Below are 18,791 nucleotides of genomic sequence, written 5' to 3' on the forward strand. Positions count from 1 at the left end.
TTTCCCCACTGAGCACAGAGCCAACATGGGGCTCGATCCCATGACCCTGAAAGCATGACCAGAGCCAAAATCAAAAGTCAGAGACTTAACCAACTGAGCCACCTAGGGGCCCCTCTTTTATTTTTATTCATACCTAAAGACCAAGCTCATGTCACCAGCTCCTCTAAAAGCTTTCAGAACAAAGCTTTTTCCCCACCTGAAACAGAACCAGGCTTAGTGTTCTCTCTAGCCCCAATTCCTACAACCTCAGCTGCTTCAACTACACACATATTTAATAAGCATACAATTTAGAAATACTTATATTTAATATTTTTTTTAAAGATTTTATTTATTTGACAGAGAGAGATCACAAGTAGAGAGAGAGAGAGAGGAGGAGGAAGCAGGCTCCCTGCCCAGCAAAGAGCCTGATGTGGGACTCGATCCCAGGACCCTGAGATCATGACCTGAGCCAAGGGCAGAGGCTCAAACCACTGAGCCACCCGGGCAGCCCTACTTATATTTAATATTAATAAAGGATTTTAAAACTAGAAGAAGCCTTAAAGATCATTTCTGCTTGTCATTTTACAGACTAGTCATTTTAAAACTCAAAATTTAAATGGTATAGCCTTAACTATCAATGAGATCTTAAACCCCTCCCCCCAAAATAGGTCTCATTGAAACTTGAAAATAGAAAAACTTTCCAGTTCAACCTCTGCAAATAAACATTAAATTGATTTCCAGGAGACTTTCTCAATTTATGGATCTGTGACTATCTGTCAATCCACCAAAGATCTGTCCTTAAGGTAAGGAAGGAGTAAGGGTGAATAGCTTGCAGCTTTAAGGCTAATTTCACATACTGTAAAAACAGTTTGTCAAGGGGCTACTTAGGACTTCCAGACCACATTTCCCATAGTAAATGTTATATTTGATGTAATTTCAACTATATTTGATTACTACACAGGTAATATATATATGAAGACTTAAGCTGAAAATGAGATTCTTAAGTCTAGGCCAAAACTTTATACAACATGCCCATGTGTGTGCTCTTGCTCAGCCTGTCTGAGTTGGGATACTTTCTTGTTCATTTTCTCCTCAGCTGCTCTTACTTTTTTGACTGGGGAGAAAGGGAAGAGAAAAAGATTTAAATATTGTGTGAAAGGGGAAGTAAAAGGCATAACAAGTTAAGTATTTAGTCAGATAGAACATACTTTTTATTTCCTTGTAAATAAGATAAGAAGGGGTATCTCCACCCCTTCCACTATTTGGAAATTCTCTTAGATTAATAAACTCTGCTTTTAAAAAGTAAATAGTGTCTCCAAGACCCACCAGCAGAAGTACGAGGTAAACCTTATTCAAATTTGAAGACTTTTCCTAACTACATATCATTTAGTAAACACTTCTAAAAAATGTGAAACTCATATTAACCAAAGAATTAGAAGTTTAGCTTTCATAAGCCATTCCAGTACCATATTTCTTAAAAGCCGCATAGAAAGAAAAACAACAAAAATTTCACGGACATATACCTTAGTAAATTGCACATCTATTTATCAAAACCTTAACTTTCTAACCTGGAATGTCGGAGGCTATCTTTTTTGTTTTTTGCAGAACACAACGTGCATTCACAGCCAACTGCATGGGGCTTGGGTAGAGACACATCCTGTTTTAACAGCATTGTAAGAATTTCATAGTTGTTACGATGAGCAGCCAAAATGACAGGTGCAACATCCATAGTTGTTGAATACTCAGGATTCTGAATTCGTTCCATTAGTTTCTGAAAAATATTTATATAAATGTATAAAATTATTATTTGTGACTTCAAAATAATATATTTATCTGAAAATGAAATGAAAAAATCAGAAGGCACAAAGAATATAAGAATTATTTTTAAAAATATGATAAACATTTTACCAGGACTCAACTTGTTTTGAAAACTTATAACTCAATATTAATTAATAAATGCAATATAATCATGACAGACAAAAATCTTCAATAGGACACATTCATACAACTAGAGTCCTGCTTTCCTAACAAAGAAGAAGTGAGGATACCTAGAGAAATACCTTAGGGAAAAGTGTTTCATTTTCACAAGATTATGGAAACATGCATGACAAGGATAAAGAACAAGAATCTTAGAAAAAGAATATAAAGGAAAAAACAGAAATGTTAAAAATAGGCAAAGTATAAATGCATGAGAAAAACTTAAAAATTCCAACTTTATGGAAACCTTGTCACATTAATAGCAATGAAGCTACCTGAAAGGAGTAAGTAAATAGGAAGCACTCTTCATTTTGTGTAATTCTCTACATATTCCCAATCACTACCTATACTATTTCCTGTTAAAAATGCACAAAAACACTAACAATAATAACTACTATTCATGAGTCCTGGGACTGTTAGGCACTTTACGTTTATCATCTCATTTAATCCCCAAAATGCCTGCAAAATTGAACATTATAATCCCCATGAAGAAACTGAGGCTCAGAGAAGTTAACACGCCCAAGCTACACAACAGAGTGGCAAAATGCAGATCAGAACTCATGTCCACATTATACCAGAGCCTGAGCTGCTTTCCCTACATGGGCTCATGGGCCTGCTGATGGCATGACATGAGGAAGGAAACATAAGTAAACAAAGAACCAGGGTTAAATAAAAAGATTGACTGATTTATGACTATTGCATATTCTTCCCAATACTTCTCACTTTTTCACATGGCTTTTCCTGAGAGCTGTTTGATTCCATTGCATAAACTTATCAAGTTCATAGGGTTTTTTGCGTAATTTTTATTAACGTTATAAAAGTAGTACACACATATTTTAAAATATCTGAAAAATAGAGAAAAGCAGAAAGAAGTATAAAAATTCCCATATTCCTACTATGCAAAATACATTTTACAGTGTCTCCTTCCAGTACTTTCTCTATTATACCTCCTTTTAAGGACATCTTTGGCATAAGTGATTTGGCATCGATGATTAAAAACAATGGTCCTTACTATTTTGAAATTCAATGCTTCTAATAATTTCATAAAACGATAGCCCAGAATTTCTGGGAAATAAAATTCATGTGTAGACCTAGCATGTAATTTAAGAAAATTCATAGACCTATGTTCAAGATATTTTGTTTTGCTTATTTAAATAACACTACCACAAACATCTTTATGAATACAGCTTTTTTGAAATTTAGGATAAACTCATTAACCACAGAACCCCTGAAGTGCAATAATAGGTCTAAAGGCCATGAACAGTTTTGAAGCTTTTGATATAGATCACTGAAGTTCTTTTCATAGTTTATATTACCAATAATATACGAATGTACCCATTTCACACTCAAGGTTCACTCACCAGCACTAGGCATGGTCATTCCCAATTTATGAGTGAAAAAATACTTTACTTTCCTTTGATTACTGGCTAAGTTCTAGTATTTTCCAACATCCTTAGCTTTTCCCCCTTCTTTTATGAATAGTTTCTTTATATACTTCCCATTTATTTCCTGGAAACTTCAAATTAAAGAATTTATTTAAAAATAACAAAGAGGGGCGCCTGGGTGGCTCAGTGGGCTAAAGCCTCTGTCTTCAGCTCAGGTCATGATCTCAGAGTCCTGGGATTGAGCCCCACATCGGGCTCTCTGCTCAAGCAAGGAGCCTGCTTCCTCCTCTCTTTCTCTGCCTGCTTCTCTGCCTACTTGTGATCTCTGTCTGTCAAATAAATAAATAAAAATCTTTTAAAAATAAAAATAAAAATAAAAATAACAAAGAAATCTAAAAATTTAGCCCTTTCTCCCCTTATTACTGGTTATAAAGAAAATTGTATCTAAATAATGTTCACATTTTTCCTATAAAATATACTTGACTACATGAAAAACCTTATTAGAAGATTAAAATTCATTATTTCATTGTTCATAATATAATCTACATACTATCAAAAAACCAACCTGTATTTGAAAATCAAAATTTATCAATAAATAATTTTGATAAGCTAAGAATACAGAATTCACTGAAATCATAAAAAAGTATATAAAAATATTTGACATTATCTGTCAAGAAGTATTAAGGCTCTTAAAATATGATCTTGCCATCACTGAAAGCACTCAAGCAAAGGCTGGATACCCCTTTTCGTTAGAAATGAAGTACAAAGTGTTCTTTCACTGAGTAGATGAAGACTGCCAGAGCCTTACAACTCAAGAGTCGACTGGTGGTGCTAATGGTGATGAAATAATGTCAGCCAGTTGCTCCAATACCCTGGCATACTACACCCCCCTCTCCCTGCCAAGAAAGTAAATGGATAAAAAGGCTACAAGGTGGAATAAGTATACCAAAATATAACAATGACTGCAAGACAGAGGACAGAAAATCGAATAGGATTCTAGGTATTTCTGATCATTTGGACAAGGGCTATATTCTTAGCCTTTTTTCCTTTTCCTTTTGGTTTCTTATCACCACTTAACCTAGTTGGTACTACCATCTAGAGCAAGTCATGCTTACACATACTTTCTAATACCTAAATGAAAGTAAAAGATTTCAGCTAATGTCTGATAAAGTATGCAATTTAGCAGAGCTTCTCATTGTTCCCAGACAATGGCAGATAATCCACAACTAATTTATAATTCTTTCTTAAAATGGTGTTTTTCTTCAGAGGATAGCCAGTTTACACTATCAGCAATTATTTAAACTACTTGTTTTACTACATCCTCACCAATAATGAATGTTGTAATTTTTTAAATTTTGAAATATAACAAATATCTCATTTTAGAGTAGAATTTATCTGATCATTAGTGACTGTCTTAAAAACTTAAAGCAATAAGGAAAATTAAAAGGAGTAAGGAAAAAAATCCTTAATTTAGCAATGAGATGACTGCTGTTAGATAACATTTTGCTACATTTGCATATAGTTCCTTGTCTGTGCATCTTTTTAACATTGGCTCATATTATATGTCCAGTTTACTATTCTCATTTTTTTCACCTTCCTAAGTCATATTTATTCAGGTTCCTAAATATTCTTTTAAAAATATCATTTTAATATATACTTTCACTATTTCCAATCTTTTATCTGGGGATGTTTAAATTGGGTCACATGGTTTTTTCATTGCTATAAGTAAGATCACAATTAACATTTTTCTCCCCATTTCTGACAGTTCCTAGAAGGGGAAGCACTAGGTTAAAGAACATGAACAGCTTTCTTATTTATGACACACTCTGCCAAACTGCTTTCCAAAATACCCTCCCCACCAATTTGTGTTAGACTGTACTACTCTTTTGCCATCAATGATAATTATTTTCAAAAATCTTTACTAATTTGCATTCAAACAATGACCAAACAATGGAGAGCCCAAATAGCCATTGACTGATGAATGGATAAAGAAGAGCTATATATATTGCAATATTACCCAGCTATTGAAAAGAATGAAAACGTGCCATTTGGAATGATATGGATGGAGCTAGAGCATATTATATTAAGTGAAATGAGTCAGTCAGTCAAAGACGAATACCATATGATTTCACTCATATATGGAATTTAAAAACAGATGAATGTATGGGAAGGGAGGGAAAAAGGCAGGAGGGAAATGAACCATAAGAGACTCTTAATGACAGAAAAAAAACTGAGGGTTAATAGAAGGATGTGGGTGGGTAGTGGGCTAGATAGGTGATGGGTATTAAGGAAGGCACTTGTGATACACACTGTGTTATATGTAAGTGATGAGTCACTGAATTCTACTCCTGAAACCAACATTACACTATATGTTAACTAAAATTTAAATAAATAAGTAAATCTTTGCTAATTTGATGAGCAAAATTTGGTATTTCATATCTTACTAGTAGTAAGTTTTAATGTCTTATATTTTCTTTTCTGAGACTTTTTTGGTGTCCTTTTCTGATCCTGGTGTTTTTCATCAATTTTTCAATTATTAAGATTATGAATTTGTGATATATTTTGAAAATATCTTTGCCAGTTATCCATCTGCTTTCTAAATTCTGCTCGATGTCTGAATTCCAGAAATTTAACTTCTATACAGCCAAAGGCTGTGCCATTGCTTTTTATGATTAGAAAGTCTTTCCACTCATAATCAGTTAAATATTCACCTACCAGTTTTATGGTTTCACTGTTTATGTTTAATTCTTAAATCCATTTGGAAACTAATCTGTATTTTCAACCCAATCTATAGAATATCCAAAACTAAAAATATTGGTCCACACTGACAAAATTATGAAAATATCACTAATTTTAAAAAGGTTTCCTGAAAGCAAAATTAATTATTCCTGCAAGTATCTACTTACTTGAAGGCAATATTTTACAGAGTAAAAAAAAAAATCTATTTCTTTAAAACAAAATAAATTTAGGGGAAGAAAAAAATGGCAATGGGGCAGGAGATCTATTTTGGTTCAAAAATCCAAATTAATAAATATTTAAGAGTACTAACTACTATAGTTGGTCTTGATGATCGTTTTGGTCGATGATTAAGTAGTATATCAACAGCTCCCACTACTTCAGAGTCGATTGCCACCAAAAGTGCATCTGCGGACTTTAAAAAAAAAAAAAGGTTAAAAATGAAAATGGGAGGATAAAAAGGTAAACTATTTATTTTTACTAATTCTTAAATAAAACTTTCTTTAAATTTAAACTGTAGTATATACAGTAATACTAAATTTTTTTAAATTTAGACTGTCCAAATAGTACATTTGCTTGCCTTAGCAGTACTTTTGTGTACCATAAAACATACAAATTTCTGTCCTGGTTTCACAAAAAAAATAAATGGTTGCTAAAAGTGTTTATTAGTGGAACAGTGCTGATCCATGGAGTATTCAAAGCTGAAATTTCTTTTTAAGACCTCTACTTGTGAACTTCGAAACAAAAAGAAAATCTTAACATTCCAGATCTTTAAAGAAATTGCCAAGAACTATTACTACTGATAAAGGATTATGTTCATTCTAATAAAAATGACCATCAGGGCAACCATGAGGATAGGGGAGCTCTCTGGTCTCAACTTTAAAATATACATGGCTAACTGAAATGTTACAAATTTGACATTAATATTAGCAATCTTATCAAGTAAAAGCTGTAAAAAACTAGACTACCAATGTCCTTGGAGACAAGAGGGAGAAGTGACTTTACAGTTTTACTCCCAAGGTATCATTCATTTTGAAATTCCAACTTTGATGGAGGAAAAAGTAAACAGAAGCTGAGCATTTGGGACTTTCCAACCCGTAACAAAGTCGACAGTCCTATTATGATACTTGGCAACTGTGACACCAGGTTTTTGGGTTTCTTTTGGTTTTGTTCTACTCTGTTTTGTTTTAAGGAAAACCATAAAGGCAGAAGGGAAACATGGGGACAAATAACGATTTAATCTAAGAAAGTGCCCTGATTACTTTCAATCTGTACATTTTAAAAACTGTTACAATCTTTAACAACCATTTACATCAACTTTCTCCTCTTGAAAATGAAACTATATCAGATCTTTAGTATTCTTGGAACCGAAAGAATAAAGCTTCTATATACTTTATCTAGATGTCAAAAATAGGACTAAAAACAACAGGCTTTATCTGGATACCTAAAAATAGGAAAGAGCACCCCAAAGAAAGAACTGGGGGCCACATTCAACTATTAGAAACCATCTATGTATTCCCACAGGAGAAACTCCCCACCCCAATGAGAAATTCTATTTTTTTATTCCTTAAAACTTTTAAGGTTCACTGGGCTGTAGCCTATTTAAATCTAGCATCATTATCCCGCTTTGCAAATATTTCTCTTCAATTTTTACCATACTTGGTCAGATGAAGCAAACAAAAAGGATTACATGTTCATTACTACTAAACATTTCATTTATGACAAATTTTAACTTATAAAGCTAACTATGGTAATGCTATGACTCTCCACGTCAAAATACCAGTCAACTCCAACAATTCAACACAGCCATGGATCTAACTGCAAATTTCAAAAAAAAAACAAAAACCCAAACTATACTGAGTTGTCACAAACTAACTTCACGGGCATTATTTCCCAGAAGGAATTGTCTCAACCACACTAAGAGCTGTCTATAAAGGCAGGATATTTTTTCCCCCAAATATTCTTCACATCTTTATTGAATAAAGAAACAGATTACAACTAACTAAGTAGAAAGAAATGAAGAAAAAATTACTAAAAGCCAACTACTGAAAAGATAAAGTATCAGTATAGCAAAACAACTATCAATACAGAGCAGTCAGAAGCAATTTAACGTTAAGGACAAACATGTTAATAGCTTCAGATTATACAAAGCAAAGTGAAACAATTATATTCTCAATGATTCCCACTTACGATGGTAAAGTTAAACTATATTCAGATACACTATTTAGCAAAGAATAAGGAAAGATTCATGTTAAATCTTCCAATGCTTAAAAGGATAAGCTTCAGGTATAAAATATTTGTGTAAAAAAGTCATGTAAATAAGGAGCTCCCATTAACTTATTCTGCACAAATTGGATGTTATTTGATAAATCAAAGGAAGTTCTGAATGTAAAAAAAAGTTTTAAATTATTTTAAAAATATCTATAGGACAAAATGTCATTGGTTTTGCTTCCCAATTTCTCACAAATATATGAACATCCCTTATTTAAATTTATTCAATATGTATACTTACTATGTATTAATGAGGTTGCTTACTATATTCCTTCCCACCTCAGAAAATGTCTTTTCATTTTCATTGTCATTCAAATCCCATACTCTTTTCTCTAGGCTCAGAGTAAGAAGCTTCTGATTTCCTTTCCGAAGTTAAGTTTTCTCCCTTGGTATTCTATTTAATGCTTTTCTGTCTTCTACAGGAACTTGGTCCTTCATTTACAGAAATACCACTCCCAGCCTCCATCTCCCAAAATACAGATACTTCCTCACTCTTTGCTACCTTGTCCTGATCCTGTCTTTCTCTTACCATTCAAGTTTTCTTCCTCTCACTTTGTCGAACTTCTCAAATCAGGTATATCATTTTCTCTAAATCTACTGATGCCAGTTTCAAAATCCAATGGCCCTTCCTACCCTTTCAATTTCTTTGATTTCTAAGCAACACATTAAAACTGTTTCTTTGTAATAAAAAAATAAAAAATTTGAAAAAAACTGCTGCTTTGGTTTTCAAAATGCTACACTATCCTAGCTCCTTTAATGGAACACTTTCCTTCTATTGCCTTTATTAATGTAGATGCTCCCTGAGAAAGAATCAGCACCAGCCATTCCCTCTCCTCTGTAATTTCATCCACTTTCACGACGCAGGTGATCATCCCATGTTGTGGACATGTACCTCTCCCTACACATTTAATTTCCATCTGTAACTATTTATTGGAGATGCCTGATATGCCCAAAATAAACAAGGCTAAAACCCAAATTCATATTTCTCTGCCTCGATCTTGACTTCTTAACTTCCTCTTTTTCTTTCATCCTTCTCCCAGCCACCTATGTTAAACATTTCCAAATCATCTTGGTCTCCTTTTCAATTCTTCCCTCCAAATTTAAATATTAAGTTCTCTCAATTCTTCCTTCACAGCATCTTTCACATCTGCCATTTCTTCTCCTATTCCTACAGCTACTATTCTAGTTCATTATTGTAAAAACTGCTCACCCAAGCTATTGCCTTCTCCCCTTTCCATTTTAACAATCTATACTGAACACAGCCACTAGAATACTTTTCCCAAAATACCACTGGACACAACACATCCTTTCTCAAAAATCATTTAATGATCCCATTATCTATAAACCCAAATTACTTAGCCTGGCATTCTGGCCCTTTTCATTCATTTTGTTTTAGTTCTTTTCCCAGATATTTCCCACTACTATCCAACCCAAATATTTTGTTCAACAGGCTAAGTCAATTCACTTTCTCAAAAATATACATTGCACCTGCCTTTGTTAACATCCTTCCCAACATCCCCTGTTCTGGAGCGATCTACACATTTTTGAGAGTAGTTTTGGGTAGTATGTAAAAGCATGGACTCTGGAGCCAGAACCTACATTCTAATTCCAGGTCTGCCATTTGTGGAGTGTCTTTGGGCAAGTTACCTAAACTTTGTGTACCTTGGTTTGCTCCTCTAGACTTGGAAATAATAATAGTACCTATCTCATGCACTGCTGTGAGGATTAAGGAAGTGAATATATTTAAGGTCCCTGGCACACAGTACCACTATAAAAATACTGGCAATTATTAACATTTAAAGGCTGAGCTCAACTGGCACTCTTCCGTGAAACCTTGATAGCTCAATCCAGAGGGACCTTCTCTTTCCTCTATTTCCAAAACATCTATTGCAAAGCACAAAAGCGTAAGTATAAAACATGGTTTCTCAACAGTGACAATATTGACATTTGGGGCCAGGTAATTCTTCACTGTATATGTTGTCTTGTGCACTGTAGGGTGTTCAGCAGCATCCCTAGCTTCTACTCACTAGATGCCAGTAGTGATCCATCCCCCAACTGTGAAACCAAAAATGTCTCCAGACATTATCAAATGTCCCCTGGCGAGCAAAATTATCCAGTTGAGAGCCACTAGGATAACTTAAGATAAAATAACACAAAATACTTTGTAACCTCAAAGTAATATACAAGGGTCAAGTATTACTACCCTCAGTACTTATCAAATACACATCTGCATTATTTAACTGATTTCAAACTCGAATGTACACAGTTGACCCCTAAACAATGCAGAGGTTGGGGTGCCCACCCCCCACATAATTGAAAATCTGCACATAATTTTTAATTCCCCCAAAACTCAACTACTAATAGCCTCTTGCTGATGGGAGCCTTACCTATAACATAGTCAATTAACACATATTTTGTATGTTACATGTATTATATATCGTATTCTAAAAAATAACCTGGAGAAAAGAATATTAAGAAAATCATTAAGGAAAATATTTAGTCCTATTCTATAAAAAATCCACATATAAGTGGACCCATGCAGTTCAAAACTGTATTGTTCAAGGATCAACTATACTTTCATTATCCAATTAGTTTTAATGTCCTTTAGTATTGGAACTCATGTTTTACTTATTCATTTCCACAATCACACCCAACGGTAGGTCTTGGACATCTGTTAATTGACAGGCAAGACAGAGGTAACCTGAGACAGAACACACAATGAACTGGAAAGAGCATGGGATTTGCAGTCAGAAGATCAGGTTCGTATCTTAGCTCTGCCCTCACTTATTTTAGAACTTTGGGCAATTCATTAAAGTCTATGAGCCTCAGTTTTCTGATCTATAAAATGTAACACCTATATAGGTTGGCTATGATGTTCAAATATGATCAGGAACCATGCGAAAGAACCATGTACACTGCAGAATTATTATATAGAGGAACATATATGTAAAAAGACAAAAATGATGATTATACCATAATAATTCATTTATCCAGAATCATCAGGGTCTTTCTTTATAACCTTGTTTTCTAGGTAACTGAAGCTTATGCCTTTAAGTGTTTAACTCTGAAATATAAACTATTTTGATGGACATTTTCTACTTTCAGAAATACCATACATATTCTTCTAACTTCTAAAACAATAGGTACTGAATATAATTTAACTTTTCCTTACTTATTCTGGCCATTGTTGTAAATATTAATTACCATTCTAACATACAACTCCCTCAGAGATGATCAGATATGTAAGGCTGTTGACCTCTTTATTAAAGAGAGTCAGAGGTACTATGCCCCATTATGTTTCACTCCAGCCCTCATGCCCCTTTTGTTGCCCCTCTCATTCTCTACAGATTGAAGACTAAGTACTGACATCTGCTAAAAGTTGAAGGAGAGCTCTAGTACTCCTATGACTGAAGTTCATAAATGGAAAACTTCATGGCAGCTACTGTACAGAGATGTTATTACTTTCTGATTCTCAAAGGTGTTCTGGGTAACTAAAATTGCTGGGAAGCAATTTCTTTTTCTACTGTAAATATGTAAACATACTATACTGTATATTGTACTGCATATATATGTACACACAATAAAAATGCACATAGAACCTACTTATATTTTAAAACCTTCTGTGAGTGCTTCCTGATGTCACTCAAAAAAAAAAAAAACAACTCACTAATTTGAAGCTACAACAGAGCAATCATTCTATTTGAAAGAAAAAAAAAGTGCCAGAATTCATGTGCTCCCATCGTAAGCAAACCCAAAGAAAAAGAAAATAATATTAAATAATTAAATATTATTAAATTTCCTTCAGAATCTCTTGTCTTTCAAGACTTACATGAAGGAAAAAAAGAAGACTTATGAAGGGATGCCTGGATGGCTCAGTGGGTTAAGCGTCTGCCTTCCGCTCAGGTCAAGATCCCAGGGTCCTGAGATTAAATCCCACATTGGGCTCCTTGCTCACTGGGGAGCCTGCTTCCCTCTCTGCTTGTCTTTCCCTGTCTTGTGGTCTCTTTCTCTCTCTGACAAATAAATAAATAAAATATTTTATATATATATATACATATATATATACATACATATATATATATGTATATATATATGTATATATATATATATGTGTATTTTTTTAAAAAGACTTATATGATTGCCTGCTTTTCTACCTGAACTGATATAAAGAGAAACAGAAAGGTTTATATAGTCCAGTTCTGAAAAAAAGATTTGTTCAATCTTTAGTTATAAACACTAACTTCAGACCAAAAAGGAAAACTTAATAAAATTTAACAGGAGAAAATAAAAGTAAAGTTGAAAATTGCACATTGTGAGTCAGGAGCATTTTGTTCTTATGTTTGTAAATTACATGAACCACAGAACAACCTGTTCCCCTGACACTTTCAGAACACTTGTACTATTTTTAGATATATAACATAAATAGTGATAACATAAGTAATAAAAACAAAATCACCTTTAATAAATCATGATAATTTACCTCCGTGAGATGTTATAAAACATATAAAGGGGGGAACATAAAAATTTGGAGGGAAATGATAAGTCAAATGCACTTTTTAAAAAAAGGCTTTTTGTTTGTTTTAAAAACTTTTAGTGGCTCAAGACAAAGGGTAAAAGAAAGATAATAAAAAAAATGCAAAGGAAGGAAAGAAGGAAGAAAGGAGGGGGATGAAAGGAAACTAGAAAGAAAGAAGAAAACATGGCATATCTAACAGTATTTAGAAGCTACTGGTAGAATTATCTAGCCTTGTACCTGACAACCGTAGTCCAAAAGAAGCTGCAGTATATCCAAGTTTTCGTTTTCAATAGTTATGGTAACAGCATTTCTCCCAAGCACATCTACGCAATTTATGTTCAAGTCACCTGAACTGTTTTCCTCCAAAATCTTTTTAACCATATAATAGTCACCTAAATAACAATATACAAACATAATTTAATATCCAAGACATATTAGATAAGAATGACTGTAAAAACTTAGCCTACTGATTTCAAACTTAGAAACCTAAACTCATTTTTGTATACGGAAATGTGCAAAGAAAATGTGATCATTTCCTTGAAGAAAACCTTGTCCTGACAAATTAGTATGTACATCAGCTGCAAACACAAAAAGTAGAAAAAATTTTAAATGTGCGGCTTACAATAGAGGTTGTTAGTTTAAAATTCGTAACTGATTGATTATAAGGACAGAAACTTTTAGAAGATATTTAAAGCAATAAAACAACGTCCAAAAGTACAGACTGTAAACTAGAAAAATAACAAGTATAAAGGATTTAAGTTTTACATTTCAAATACACAAACACATTTACTGGTACATAATAATAGTTAAAAATAGATCTAACAACAAGCAGAGGATATTAAGAAGTGGTTTTACAGGGGGAAATCTAGTTGGAAAAGCAGTGTGTATACATGCTAGTGGTCACACATAGTAAAAGAGAAGGATGCCAGAAATTCCTCTCCTTCCCACTCTCACAACACAAACACACATACACACACACACAACACCTTATCTCATTAATGAACCTGTTTACATCACCAGGAAATATTCAGCTCATAAAACTCTAAGGCAGGACTAGGATTAATGCTGTAAAGACTAAAATGAGAATATTTCAAAATGAAGTTTCACCTGTCAGGAACATGCAGATTACCTTCTGCCTAAGTCCAGCTTGCCTACATCAAAACAGGTGACCCATAGGGGAAAATGAGAACAAGTACAGAGGTCATTATTTTCACCCAGTGCCCATTATATTCACCTGTTGACCGGCTAGTGCAGTAATTTGGCAGAATGAATCCAAAGAGAAGTGCTGATTAAATAAAGCAAGGTGAGTTTTGTTTATTTAACTTTTGAAACCTAAGATAAATAAACCATTTTAAATGACTTGCAAATATAGTTGTTCCTTCAAAGTCTCTGACTAATAAACAGGAAAAGATCAGAGTAGAAACCACAAGGAAAAAGAAATGAATAATTTCATGATACAGAAAGAAAAAAAACCCTAAAACTGAACGAAATGTCTGAATAGGCAAAGTAACAGATTTTTGTTAGAACTTCTAACTTGCTACTATTTTTAGTCAATGACTTTTGGAAGAAGTTGAATAGTAGTTTTTTTGATGGCGTATTTCCTTAGTTCCCTAAAGAAGAAAATGAGTCACAAAAAGAAGTATTTTCCTCACAGCACTAGTAATTTTTAAACACTTGTTCCATGACAAAAACTTACTTCACAAAGCAAAGCTTTTAGTCACAAGCTGAATGAATAGGGAACATACAGATAGACCAGTGAAAATTTAGCACTATTACTGGAAAATAATGTTTGAAACCTTATTTCAGGTGCATTTATTTCAATATCTTGGTGGTAAAGAGAATGCTACCCATAAAAACTCTACATTTTCTTTGGTTTCATGATGTGTCTAGGTGAGGACTAATTTTTTATTTACTTAAGGTCTCAGTAGGTTTTCTGAATCTAAGGACTTTTGCCCTTCATAAATTCTGCAATATTCTCAGCCATTATCTCTTCAAATACTGCTAAATCCCCATATTACTTTTTCTCTTTTGGAACTTCTATTAAACATTACGTTGGATCATCTCATTCCAACTTCTACGTCTCTAAAGATTTCTTACTGTTCCTCTTTCTCTCTCTCCTATATTCTTGATAATTTCAACTCTCCCACTTAATCCTTATTCAATTATTTTTTATTAACCCATTCATTTTTATGACTATTTTTTTACTTTTTATTGGATTCCTTTCCAAGTCTTTTGATTTATGTTTTCATTTCCTTAAGATTTTAGTCATTTAAAACATACTTATTTTATTATTTCTATATGATAATTATCTGAAGGCCTTAGGGATTTAATCCTATTTGTTGTGTCTACTGACCCATTCTTGAGAATGAGTGACTGTCTTCGGAATTTTTAAATTGGGCGTTGCAAACTCATCTTCATGCAGCTTAACTGTGAGAATCCTGGCAGCCTAGTTTGAAAGCTTGTAACATCAAGAATGTTTTGTTTGCTTCTTCTGAATAACTCAGAGGTTTTAGTATCCCATCAATCCTTTTTATATTTCTCAGTTTAGGTTTTTACACACCAAGGAGGTAGTATTAAACTGCAAGCCATGGGGCACATGGGTGGCTCAGTCGGTTGAGCGTCTCTGTCTTTAGCTCAGGTAATGAAACTGGAGTCCCAGGATCAAGCCCCTTGTCAGGCTGCCTGATGGGCAGGGAGTCTGCTTTTCCTCTCCCTTTGCTCTTTCTCTCACTCTTTCTCAAATAAAAAAAATAACTCCAAACCAACAAGAGAGAGAATTACAGCTACAAATTCTTAAGCTTCTCTGTAGTCTCCCAGTGCTGGTGGGTGGGTTCTTTTCTTCATCTACCCCTTTCCTACAGGTACAGTGCTTAAAGGATGCTGATTTTATGCATGGATGTTGTGCTAATTTCCCACTTTGTACAAACTCAAGGCCTTGTAACCTATTTCCATATGGGCATTGAAATTCAAATCCCTGTAATGCTTGGACCAATACCTAACTCTTGCCCCATCCATGCAGCAGCCAATGTTAGCTCACATACTCCTCTATTTCTCGGTCTTTTCCTCATTTTTGCATCATGAGTGTTTCCTTAATTTCTTGAAAGCTCAGCTGTTCATTTAAATGGACGTTTGTTATCTTTTAGCTGGCGTTTCTAGGTGATTTGAAGCAGAAGGGTTTTCAGATTATCTAGTCAGCCAATAGTCAGAAACAGAAAAGTATAAAGAATTGTATAAATACAATTCTTACAAAATTTTATAAATTTCAGGTACAGCATAGGAAAGAAACTGCTACATGTTTTAAAACTTCAGATTGCTATTTAAAAAGTAATTGTATTGCAAATGTCATATACTCTAGCTTGAGGTTTCAAAGACTATTTCTAATACAGTCAGGGGGCTATATAAGAAAAAAACAAAAAAATCAAACCAAGTAATTTTCATCCCTAAAAATAATAAAAAGTTCCACCCTGCTACAGCTGACACACTCATGAAAATGAAAAATTACACGCTACAGTCACAGAACTTATAAGAAACTAGAGTGGTTTCCAAGTTTTCCACCTAAGTTTACATTTGCAAGCCATTTAAAACAAAGTTATATTATTTATTATTAAGCCCAGAACAGTCTTAATATTTAGGAACAGTCTTAATATGTAGGATGAGTGTATATGTAGAAAGAGGTTAGTAAATTTAAAATACATAGCAAGAAGCTAATTATAGAGCAAGGGTTACAATTTAAATGCCTTTTTATGTCAAATATACGAATGCTTTTCATTTTACATTGAACTTGCTTTTGAGAGTTACATTAAATCTTTTGTCTTTTAAAATGTAATATATACAAGGAATGCAACATAATCTGTACCTTTTGGCTAAATGGTTCTTTTTCAATGATGGAAAAATAAATGTTTTTAATCAATTCCACTAGTACACCAATTTAATAGCAAGCCTTCCCAGCCCCCTCTCCAAAACAGTTCCACTACTCATCCAATTGTATCCATGTATATGGCTACCCACAGTCAAAGCCACTATCGTTTCTTTCCTGGACTCTGCAATAGTCTCTTTCCTGAAATAGCTGCCAATGCTCTAAAACAAAGCTCAACATCTTTTTTTCTATAAAAGGCCATACAGGAAATATTTCAGGCGTTACAGGTCATACAATCTTAGTTGCAAATATTCAAGTCTGCCTTCACAGCACAAAAGTGGCACAGATTACATATACACAAATGAATTCCAATATATTCCAATAAAACTTTATTTGTGAATACTACAGTTCAAATTACATATAATTTTAATGTTATAAAATATTGTTCTTCTCTTGATTTATTCCTAACCATTTGAAATGTAAAATGTAAACTATTTTTTAACTCACAGGCCTTAGGAAAACAGGTGGTAAGGATTTGGCCTGTGGGCCACAATTTGCCCACCTTGCTCTAGCCCCTGCTCTAGTCCCACCCTTTTAATCTACTGTCCACACAGCAGCCAGCGTGATCTTTTTTAAATTAAAATCATTCAATTCCCCGGGGCGCCTGGGTGGCTCAGTGGGTTAAAGCCTCTGCCTTAGGCTCAGGTCATGATCCCAGGGTCCTGGGATCGAGCCCCGCATCGGGCTCTCTGCTAAGTGCAGAGCCTGCTTCTCTCTCTCTCTCTCTCTGCCTGCCTCTCTGCCTACTTGTGTTCTCTGTCAAATAAATAAATAAAATCTTAAAAAAAAAATCATTCAATTCCCCAAAATCTTGAGGATTGTTAAGATTTTCCATCACACCTAAACTAAGTGCCAAAATTTTCATTGTGGCTTTCTAAGTCCTATGGCATGTGAGCTTTGCTACCATTCTCTATTACCTGTGTGCAACTCTCCTATTTACTATGATCTTTGTAGACCAATGTTTTCCAAAATGTAGGTTGCAACCCATCAGGAGTCACAGATCAATGTAATGAGTCCTAACCAATGATTTTTAAAAATGAAATGGTATATAAAACACCAGGGTAATCTCATGGATATTTAGCAACCTATTCACCCTGGCCAACTGTGATAAACCCTTAAGAAATACAGTGGAGAAATGTTACAGTACAATTAAGAATAGGTGATACCATCTCTTCTTTATTGGCATCTCACTTTATTTTCTGGCATATGATATGATGGTAAATTTTAGTATCCCTAAAATGGGAGCATTAAAGTTGATGAGTTTAATTTTATAGTATTCAAATTTTTAGTTAGTTGTGAAGTATAGGAGAATTTATCTGTCAAAAAATCTGTAAAGCTTTTCAAACCAAGTTTCATAACAAACCTTTAGAGTGTGTCAACTGCAACATTCTATTTAAACTATTACTGAAGACATTTAAAAAAAGGATTTTATTATTAAAAAGAAAAATAAAATAAATACAAAGACATGATCAAATTCAGTTGCTGGATCTGTAAATACAAATAGTGACAATACTGATTAAAATGTTAACTCTATAGAAAACTTCAAATTAGTCTAAATCAAATTCTAAAAAGAAAAAAAATACAAGACTTTTACAGTGAAGGTGATTTAAAGATGTGGTTTTACCCAAATATGCAAAACCCAGTACTTCTCAAAATCCCAATGTTTTATAATCATATTGTTATAAGTGAAACCTTAAAAATTAAAGATACTTGAAACAGGGCATGTTTGAATATTTTTCAAGAGAGACAATTACTACTCTAAATTCTTAGCCATTTATGAATGTAATGAAGATTATTAATGATAATGAATATCATGTGGCAAAGGAGCAAAGATTCATTCTGCTGTAGGGAAAAATTATATTTACAGCATAGAAGGTGATGCTTATTTTATAGTAAGATAGTTGACAAATTAAAAATTATTAACAGTATGTTTTTATATCTATTAGAAAAATAATTAGGAGCAATGTTTATTTTGTAATTAGAGTCTGGTATGTGACTCTATCGTGTATGG

The 18,791-nt window shown here is 33.6% G+C and overlaps 1 protein-coding gene across 4 annotated transcripts in view; it reads right to left on the reverse strand.

Moving 5' to 3' along the window:
* The window catches only part of LOC111148061 (transient receptor potential cation channel subfamily C member 1), a 70,021-nt gene that overhangs the window by 47,039 nt on the left and 4,191 nt on the right, over positions 1-18,791 (reverse strand). The window contains exons 2-4 of one of the 4 annotated variants that reach the window (XM_022504439.1): positions 13,102-13,256; positions 6,391-6,492; positions 1,548-1,750 (exon numbers count right to left, since the gene is read on the reverse strand). In XM_022504439.1, the coding sequence (XP_022360147.1) occupies positions 1,548-1,750; positions 6,391-6,492; positions 13,102-13,256 (460 nt within the window). The remainder of the gene's footprint in view (positions 1-1,547; positions 1,751-6,390; positions 6,493-13,101; positions 13,257-18,791) is intronic. The other 3 variants (XM_022504466.1, XM_022504448.1, XM_022504457.1) reach the window with 3 other exon arrangements.

This window comes from Enhydra lutris, unplaced genomic scaffold (genome assembly GCF_002288905.1).
Source record: "Enhydra lutris kenyoni isolate GAN:26980312 unplaced genomic scaffold, ASM228890v2 scaffoldscaffold2, whole genome shotgun sequence".
Taxonomy (NCBI): domain Eukaryota; kingdom Metazoa; phylum Chordata; class Mammalia; order Carnivora; family Mustelidae; genus Enhydra; species Enhydra lutris.